Source organism: Solanum dulcamara, chromosome 2, assembly GCF_947179165.1.
Source record: "Solanum dulcamara chromosome 2, daSolDulc1.2, whole genome shotgun sequence".
Lineage (NCBI taxonomy): Eukaryota > Viridiplantae > Streptophyta > Magnoliopsida > Solanales > Solanaceae > Solanum > Solanum dulcamara.
The window spans coordinates 32,639,074-32,649,007 of record NC_077238.1 but is presented as its reverse complement, the minus strand read 5'-3'; the positions used below and the strand labels follow the sequence as shown (position 1 = coordinate 32,649,007).

The window sequence follows — 9,934 nt, the reverse complement described above, 5'->3', positions numbered from 1 at the left end:
TAACAATTTTCATCTTTTGGACGGGAAAGTTCTTGATTGGTCAATGTTCTACTCAAAACAACATAGCCGGTCTAACCATTACTCTGTAGAACTTGCCATTAAATTTTGATAGCATCTTCTTATAACACAAGACTCCGAAAGTGAGCCTCCACTTTATGTACCTTGCACCAATACGATGTGTGACATCAATCTCCCCATTAATTTAAATAATAGACCCAAAATACTTGAAATTTCTTGTTTTGAATGGCTTAGATATCAAGCGCCACTTCCACATATGCCTCGTCCAATGCATTATTGAACTTGCAATCTAGATATTATGTCTTGGTCTTACTCAACCTGAACCTTTTAAATTTTAGAATTTGTGCCCAAATCTCCAACTTAGCATTAACTTTGTCGCGCATCTCATCAATCAAAAGTACGTCACGATCTGCAAATAACATATACCATGCATGATACCTCATGTTGGATTTGTTGCGTCAAATATTCATCCATCAAAATATTACTCCCTCAATTTTTAATATGTTTGTCTTGACACATAATTTTAGAAGATATTTTTCTTTAATCTTGTGTTTTTAATTAAAAATATGTTAAATATATTTAAATATAATTCTAATTAGTTGATTATATAGATGCCACATAAATATCAAAATCAAAGAGTTATCGAATATGAAAAAAATATTATCTTAAACAAATTTAAAAAGAAAATAAGAGAAACAAAATGAAATTCCTAGAAATTCAGGTTATTTTCCCTTGAATAGAAATTCCTAGAAATATTTTTAGAAACAAAATCATTTGTGTTTACTCCTATCTTTAAACTTTAGTTTGGAATTTAAAATTCAAAATTCAAATCATGATGACCTTTAGATTTCTGGTACATAAATGAAGTCCTTGTAGTGATAATTATCATGGAGTCAAATTGATTGTGGAACTCATCGCCATGAAATGTCGGAGCGCCTCTGGTGAGCGGTCACTGCTTTTACACCCTCCCCTTTTTCTTATTATTGTTGTTCTTGTTACTACTATTATTACCCTATTATTATTAGTTGGTAAGAAATCTATTTTTTTTTTGTGGGGTGTGGAGTTGGGGTTGGTTATTCTTCTGGTCCATCTTATTTTATGGTGGTGAAGGGGTATTGTGGTTTATTCCTCTGGTCCGTCTATTTTCAATTCAAAGTCCATCTCCACTTTTTCAATTTCATTTCTCTGTCCGGACATTAATCCAGTTTCTTTTAGTAATAATAATATATTTTTTCCTACAACAATCTTCCTTTCTCTCTCCTCTCATCTTTCTTTCTCTCTCTCTCTCCATTTCTCCAACAGAAGCTGGGGAGCGAGGGCTTGCAATCTCCGCCATCGCTCGCCAGAAACTTCACAATTCCGATCGGGATATGAATGTTTAGCTGTGGATAAAGGGAGAAAAGCAATTGCAGAGGAGAGAGGATTACAGGTCGTTAACGTGCAATGTAGGAAAAAAAACACACACACACAGGAGAGAGAAACAGCGAGACAGACAGAGAGAGAAAGGCATCGAAGCTTTGGAGGTTTCTGCACGGCACGGATAACTAGATCTCTTCTTCAATTTCCCCCTTCCCTTGCCTTGTGCCGTAATTTATTCCTTACTATTTTCATCTCTCTCTCTCTCTCTGTTCTCTCTTCCAAATCTTATAGCCAACCCTCACCCCCTTCCTTTTTCTATAAAAAATCTCTCATGATTCTGTGACCACAGGTGCGTGCTCTTCTTTCCTCTATTTTTAGCTCAATTATGGCATCAAATTCTCTTTGCCCCCTTTGATCTACTCAAAATTGGCTTCCTTTAGTGCACTCTACTGTTCGATCGGCCTTCAACTTTTATCTTTGCTACCCTTTGGCCGTAACATTAACTATCCTTCTTCTTGATCTGCTTAATTTGATTAATTCTTTTCTTTTGTTTACCTTTTTCCTCATGCTTATGTTGCATTTCCTGTGTTAGCATGGAATAATCTCAATTAATAAAAGCCTTACTCATTACAGACCAAGTCTTTTCTCTCAAATTCTAATTCTGTCTTGAGTTGTTAAATGCATCTATCTCGCTGAAAATTCATTTAACACAATATGAACCAACCCCTGAATTGGCAACCTAATGATGAAGCTGAAGCTACTTGCCGTTCCATATTTATGTTTGTTTTTACTATTCAACTGAAACTTGGATAACAACATAATTGAAGTATGTGTACATGTGTCATATCTCAAGTGTGAGAAGTTGCTTAATTGACTTCACTTTGATGTTTCTATTTTGTGCTCAATCAGTATAAAAATTGATTATTTATGATTTCTCATCGCAGAAATACTTTAAAAGAGGATCTTCTTCAAGCTTCATACAAGGTTGATGTATTTCGTGGTCTGATTGAGAGCAGGGATTCTTTCTTCAACTAGATAATTCCTTCCGTGTCCAACTTGCATCATTACACCATCTCAAATGAGGGAGCTAGAGGGCTTATCGCCGTCATCTTACTTCTCCGAGGAATTATGTTTTCCTGATGAGGTATAAATCATTCATACATCACTCTTTGTCATCTGTTAATCTACTTGTAATGTTACAACATTCTTCAATAAGGCCTCAAACGGATAAAGTAGGGTGGGAATACTATTTTGCTTGTTTTTTCCTCATAATTGATACCTTCCTTGTCTGAACTTGACAGAGGCAAGTTGGATTTTGGAAGAAAAATAGCCTGCAGAACTACCATGGTGAGTAGTAATTTAAATAAATCATTGTATGTTCCTGTTTATTTCAGGAGTTTGCTAGTGTTAGCCGTTGTTTCAAAAATGTATTGTTGCATCTGCCTGCCACCTGCACAATGCGACTAGCAGACTAGTTAATTGCCCTGATTTGAAAGTGGTAGTGAATACTGATTGTTACAGCTATTAGTTTAAGAATCTCCATTTTCCCTTCTTCTCCCCTACTCGAAATTCTTATTGTTAGAGTGCTGTAAGCTATAAATTTAGAATATGTGATCTCATCCTGCAAAACTTTTCTTTCTAAAACGATCAGAGAAGATAATTATGTTTAAATCATCTGCAAGTGACACAAGATTGGTATCTCTATTGAATTTTGGATACTTATTCTGTTGAAAGTTGGTGACAGAAATGGTAATTAGGCCGTATGAATCTTGCCTGATGGTTGTTTGAATCTTGTCTAAATTAATACGCTTTAACTTTTCTGATTTCCAAAGTATGTGCACCTTTTCAAAAGACAAACAAATGCATGGCTCCCACTCTCTAGTGAGGATAAAAAAGAAAAGAAAAAAAGAATGAAGGTCCTGTTAGCAAAACGTGCAATGACAAGCAAATCCTGTTTTTTCTGACATATTTTTTAATGGCTCTATCCATGTATATTCTTTATAAAAGATACCGTAACAAGGGTGAGTGATATACTTTTGATTTCCAAGTGAAAAGGGTTGTGATCCAGATGGAGGGTTTTGATAACCTCTCTTTTCACTTATCTGACGCCTTCTCATGCAGGTCTTAAAAGTGATGATGCTTTACAAAGAGCTGCTGTTCGTTCATCACCCTTTGAGAATCATATTTCGTTGGGCTCCCCGACGGAGAAGCATTTTGAACATCATGATTCTCATCTAAAACAAGACAAAAAAGTTAACAGTATCATAGAAAGACGAGCTTTTGGAATAGAAAGAGCATCTCACTCCTTACCTAGAGCTCTTGGCCATACCGTGGGTGTAAGATCTATTGTCAGCACTGACTTGGCATCGTATCCAGCAGAAGATGACAAGATTAGCGTATTGGGTGGTCAATATGAGAATGGTCTCTTCTCGAGCTCATTATCAGAGTTATTCAGTAGAAAATGTACGTCTTGCTTGCTTTCTGTTTATTAGTGCTTTGGCCTATTGCTTTGTTTTCCTAGTGTTGTCACTATTTTGGAATTTTTTTCCCCATTGCTGTTTGAGTGGCTGTCAAAATTGGTACTTTCACTGCTTTTCTTGTGATTATGTTGTAGTTGGATAACTTATTAATTCAGTCCCTCTCTTAGCGATTTTTTAGTCTATTTTCTTCGGCTTTTCAGTCGGTGGAAGAGGAGTTGATGTTTGGATTTTGTATGCAGTGCGATTACCGGCCAACAATTCCCTACATGGTCATTCTGTTGGAGCAGGTGACTCACACTATGAAGAAGAACGTTTTGAGTCCCTTAAAGAACTTGAGGCCCATGCTATTGGAAATCTTCTTCCTGATGATGATGACTTGCTTGCTGGGGTTACTGATGGGCTAGACTATGTTGGCCAACCCTATGCTGGTAATGAAACTGAAGATCTTGATCTTTTCAGTAGTGTTGGAGGTATGGACCTAGGAGAAGATGGTTCCTCTACAGGACAAAATATTTCTGAATATGCTGGGAATTATACTCTGCAGTTGGGCGACTCTAATGCTGCAATTGGTGGTCAGAAACCTTTCGAGGAAAATCTATCTAGAACACTCTTTGTAAGAAATATAAATAGCAGTGTTGAAGATTCTGAACTTCAAACTCTTTTTGAGGTGAGAGCGGTCAATCCGTGGGTCTGCATTTTCCAGAAACTTCTCTTTACACTCTTCAAAGAGAAAGAAAATGAAAACAGAAGTTATATGCTTTGATTGGTGATAATTGTTGTGTTTGATTCTTATGAACAGCAATATGGAGATATTCGCACGCTATATACAGCATGCAAGCATCGCGGTTTTGTTATGATATCTTATTATGATATTCGAGCGTCACAGAATGCCATGAAAGCTCTTCAGAACAAACCACTGAGACGCAGGAAGCTAGGCATACATTTCTCTATTCCCAAGGTATGTATGCTTCATCTTTCTTGGTCCTTATGCCTGTATTTGATATTACTGGCCCTATAATTGTTTTTGACGTTTGTATATGTCCCATATGCAAGCAGTATACCAAAAAGATCATCCATAGGCAGTATTTTCTGAGCTAGATCTGTTTTTGCATCGCATGTTTCTTAGTCAACAAGCAACAATTCTCAGCCATACTTTTCTGATCATTTTTGATAGGACAATCCATCAGAAAAAGATGCCAACCAAGGGACTCTCCTGGTTTTCAACCTTGATTCCTCTGTTTCAAATGATGAACTACATCAAATATTTGGTGTATATGGCGAGATTAAAGAGGTCAGCTAGTCTACTAGCTTTTTGCATGCAGTTATTTTGTCAGGGATATTGCTGATTTTTTTCCTTCGTTTTTTCCCCTTTCTTATAAAAGATCCGCGAGACTCAGCATAGAAGCCATCACAAATTTATAGAGTTTTATGATATTAGAGCTGCAGAATCTGCTCTTCGTGCTTTAAACAGGAGTGACGTTGCAGGGAAGCAGATAATGATTGAAGCAAGCCATCCTGGTGGTACTAGATGGTGCGAATTTTTAACATTTTGCTTTCATTATATCTTCTCGGAGATACCCCTCCTTCCCACTTCTCAAAAAAAGAAGAGAGAGAGACATCAGGACAGTGCTGTTGTAGAAAGCTGTTAGCTATATTATATTTTATAGCTGAGTATACCAATTATCCATGTTCTATGGGCTTCACAGATTTGAACTCATTGTTAATTTGGGAAAATGTTATTTTCTTTTAACTGATTCACACTGTATTTGAGCCTTTGTTTGAATATAGCAGGTTGTCACAGCAATTTCCTTCTGAGCTGGAGCAAGATGAACCTGGTCTTTATTTACAGCAGAATAGTCCTAGCAGTTTAGCCACTGGATTTTCTGGTATTATTACTCTTCATTCTTTGCATTATAATTCCTTGCAGAAAAAGTATTATCGTTCACTTAATTGTAAGTTCCAGGAGCACTTCCACATGGAGGACATGGGTCGAGTATGGAAAATGGATCTATTCTGGGCAGGCAATCAGCCAGTGGTTCTGCCATTAATTCCTATTTGGATAATGCATTTGACTGTGGATTATCATTCAGTGTTCCTAACAGCTTATTGAGGTTGGAATCTAAGGGGGGCAACCAAGCCAATGTTGGTGAAACTGGCCACCTGCAGAGCCAAATCAGTTTTGACTTTCGGGGAACATCAGGTCTCCATCCTCATTCTCTGCCAGAGTACCATGATGGTTTATCTAATGGAACTTCCTCCATTTCTCCGGGTGGCATTTCTGCAACTATGAATATCAGGCCACTAGAAGCAATTGAAAACCGAAAGTTCTCCAGAGTTGGCCCTAATGTGCAACCGGTTGAACTAAATGAAGGTAAGAAGTTCCATATCACAGGTCTTCGTTCTGTGCAAGGATAAATATTATACTGACCGGAATAGTGAGGTTGTAATCCTGAAAGAGATGGAAGCGAGAAGAAGAATGAGACCGTTGAAATTTGTTTATATCCTAGCCAGTTCTCTGATTTGTTTCTTTTTCATTTTAATGAGGGTCTGCAGTTTCTAACAGAACTGAGAGTGCAATTGTACCTATAAGGGTACAGGTACAGGGACCAAAAAAATAAAAACAAGTGTCTGCCAAATTTGCTTATTTACTGATCTTCTATGTTTGCTATTTCTGTTCATTTCAGTTTTTACTCCAAATGGAAATGTGAATTGTCCTTCTCCTGGGCACCAGTACATGTGGAGTAATTCGCGTCAACCGCAGCCTCAAGGCATGATGTGGCCAAACTCACCAACATTTGTAGGTGGGGTCTGTGCTTCTCGCCCTCAGCAACTGCAGTCAGTTCCAAGGGCTCCACCCCATATGCTGAATGCACTTGTACCAATAAACAACCACCATGTTGGTTCAGCACCTTCTGTTAATCCATCCCTCTCTCTCTGGGACAGAAGACATGCCTATGCAGGAGAATCTCCTGATGCATCTGGTTTTCACCCAGGTTCTCTGGGCAGTATGAGGATTTCTGGAAATTCACCACATCCCTTGGAGTTCATTCCTCATAACGTTTTCTCGCGCACTGGTGGCAGCTGTATAGACTTGCCAATGTCTTCCAGTAATGTCGGATTGCATTCCCATCAGCAGAGAAGTTTAATGTTTCCTGGTAGAGGTCAAATAATTCCTATGATCAATTCATTTGATTCTCCAAATGAAAGGATGCGGAGCCGTAGGAATGAAGGCAATTCGAGTCAGACTGACAACAAGAAACAGTTTGAACTGGATATTGAACGGATTGCACGAGGGGATGATAAAAGGACAACCCTAATGATAAAGAATATTCCTAACAAGTACGTCACTGTTTTATTATTAAATGATATTTAATTTTATAGCTGAAACCCTTCTATTTGCTGATATGAAAACACTATGCCAAAGATGTTGATGCGGAGGGAATTTACTCCAAAAAAAATGAAGAAGCTGTTTGTGGTTGAGAGATTACTAATCCATTAGTTTCTTTGTTATTTGAGATTATTTTTCTTGAGTTCTCTTGAAAACTAACCTGATTGGTGGCTCATCTGGCATATGTGTAGATAAAATTACCATAAGTCTGTACAAGTAGAGAGTAACAGCTGTCTCCCACCTTGAACTGTTATCATGTAGTAGCATGGTGATTGTTATTTCATATCAGGCCTTCTCATGTTAAGGCTTTTCCTCTACCCTTATCTTGCTTAATGACTTGAAATATTTCTGACATTTTATCAAATGTGTCCTAGTTGTAACTTATTTAACAGATTTTGTAGTTGCATTTTGTTGATCATTGATACTGACACCAACGCATCTGCTCAACATACCGTATTTATATGTGTTTTGGTTGCAAAATTTCAATGCTTGTATACCAGCATGGGATGAATAAAATAACTTTAAGGCTTCAATTCATGATCAGTTTTCATCTTTTGAGTATAAAGATCATTCATCTGTTCTCACAGCAACAAACTTCTTCAGCTATTGGATATATATTTTTTGCATTCTTTGTGTCTTCAAAATTTGAAATGGTTTGCCATGTTTTAACTTCTCCTGGGGATTTTTAGATATACTTCAAAAATGCTTTTGGCTGCAATTGATGAGCGTCACAGAGGAACATATGATTTTATCTATCTACCAATTGATTTCAAGGTTAGTGTTTTTTCCATGGTGAAAGCTTTCTTTTGTTCTGGATCTTGTTTCTACTCTCTGTATAACTTCGGTCTGTTTTGTTGCAGAACAAATGCAATGTAGGTTACGCATTTATCAACATGACCGATCCTTCTCTCATTGTTCCATTTTATCATGTATGTGGTTCTGGCACCCTAAACAACATTAGTTCTATTCAATTTGATGGTAACTTCCTATCATTGTTGCCTCTTTTACATTAAACGTGAGAATATTTGGCAGGCATTCAATGGAAAGAAATGGGAAAAATTCAATAGTGAGAAGGTGGCATCCCTTGCATATGCTCGCATTCAGGGAAAATCTGCACTCATTGCTCACTTCCAGAATTCTAGCCTCATGAATGAAGATAAGCGATGCCGGCCAATCCTCTTCCACACTGATGGCCCTAATGCTGGTGATCAGGTATGGACACAGCTCTATCAATAGCGGTCTTTGCTTTTGTAGTTTCATTTGTATCTGGGGACTTGGCTCATGATTAAGCTTTTGCCAATTTGTGGTTGGACTATCAGCTTGATATTGCCTTAGTGCTTGGTCTCAATTTGAAATAGTGTGATCTGTGTCCGAGGAAAATTAGAAGGCTCGGGAGTTCTCACTTTCCTGATTTGGCAGGTGCCCTTTCCCATGGGTGTAAACATCAGGCCAAGAACCAGCAAAATTCGGGCTGGCACCAGTGAAGAATGCTACCAAGAAAGCCAGACAAGTTTGTCAATCAGCAAAGATTTCATAATTGAAGAGTCATCTTCAGGTTCTGTCAAGGAATCAAATTGAGCAAACTGCTGCAATTTTGTTGGTACTAACCTACTAATAGGATTTTGAGACTGGAAAGAAATATCCACCCAATTTTTATTAATGTACATTAGGGTGGTCAGTGGAAAGGCAGAAAAAGAAGAAAAGACTTCTATTTTTCTGAATTTTGGGACGGACTCCTAAAATAGTCATGAAAACTGTGCATTACCCGTTTGCCTACGGGTTATCGTATACTGAGGCATCTCAGTGGAGCTTCAAAATTTTGGAAGACTGGGAGGTTACTAATTCTTGATAAACACACATATGAGTTTCCATGTATGGATAAAACATTTGCGGCTCAATGGAGGGTTCTGTTGTATCTCTTTCTCTCTCCTGGCATTTTCCATATTTTTTTTTCTTCTTGGCAGCATCCCAAGAAGTGAGATTATTATTAAGAAATTTTTTCTTGTGAAGAAAGAATTGATCTGTCGTGCCTCTCCTTCCAAGTTGCAGGAATTTTACTACGGCTGAGTGTAGAAACCTTGTTGCCCGTGCTTTCTACATTTTGGCCACCTAACTAAATAAGATTTTATAGTATTAAACAGAGATACTTTTTCTAAATTATCAAACATAACGAAGTTTTTTTGTTGGAAAATTATTATTTTATATCTCAAAGAATTATTTTATCTATAATTACATTTCAAACACAATTGAACCATAGCCTAAATGGCTGAATGTTATTTCTACTACATGAATTACCATTGATCGGCCACTATTTCTTTCAAATATTTCAACGTTACTTTGGCATTACTCTTCATTAGCTATTACAAATTATTTATTACCACTGACTTCATTAGCTATTACAAATTCTTTATTACCATTGAATAGCTAGAATTTTAAAAAATGACTATAATTTGGACATAAGTAGAGATTTTAAAGTTATAATTTGAGTATTTGTAATTCATAGCAACACTTTTATAAAGGAGATAAATGAGCGAGATAGGGAGAAGGAGAGGGGAGATATTAGAGAAAGCATGAATACATGTTGATACAAGTTGTATTCGACGAAATACAACTAATACAATTTGATAGAGAGAGAGAGAGAAGCAGGTGATACTTGGACAAATAGAGAGAGGAGAGATGTTAGAGAGGG

The 9,934-nt window shown here is 37.2% G+C and overlaps 1 protein-coding gene across 6 annotated transcripts; it reads left to right on the top strand.

Moving 5' to 3' along the window:
- Positions 1-939: 939 nt before the first annotated feature.
- Positions 940-9,280, top strand: LOC129880489 (protein MEI2-like 4). Of its 6 annotated transcripts, none has more exons than XM_055954545.1 (15): positions 940-959; positions 2,322-2,521; positions 2,679-2,724; positions 3,499-3,840; positions 4,097-4,524; positions 4,657-4,815; positions 5,032-5,148; positions 5,240-5,388; positions 5,646-5,743; positions 5,815-6,228; positions 6,542-7,196; positions 7,935-8,019; positions 8,106-8,174; positions 8,278-8,457; positions 8,665-9,280. In XM_055954545.1, exons 2-15 carry the CDS (start codon positions 2,456-2,458, stop codon positions 8,821-8,823), a joined length of 2,967 nt encoding a protein of 988 aa, XP_055810520.1. In that variant the 5' UTR covers positions 940-959; positions 2,322-2,455; the 3' UTR covers positions 8,824-9,280. The 6 variants fall into 6 exon arrangements, with proteins under 6 accessions (XP_055810520.1, XP_055810522.1, XP_055810517.1 ...); XM_055954547.1 differs by lacking the exon at positions 940-959 and adding an exon at positions 1,096-1,726 and having other exon boundaries at positions 5,821-6,228; XM_055954542.1 differs by lacking the exon at positions 940-959 and adding an exon at positions 1,096-1,726.
- Positions 9,281-9,934: the final 654 nt, after the last annotated feature.

Coding starts and splice junctions, on each gene's coding strand:
- LOC129880489 (XM_055954545.1), top strand. CDS start 2,456: ATGAGGGAGCTAGAGGGCTTATCGCCGTCATCTTACTTCTCCGAGGAA. Junction 4,816..5,031: donor TACATTTCTCTATTCCCAAG/GTATGTATGCTT, acceptor CATTTTTGATAG/GACAATCCATCAGAAAAAGA. Junction 6,229..6,541: donor ACCGGTTGAACTAAATGAAG/GTAAGAAGTTCC, acceptor TGTTCATTTCAG/TTTTTACTCCAAATGGAAAT.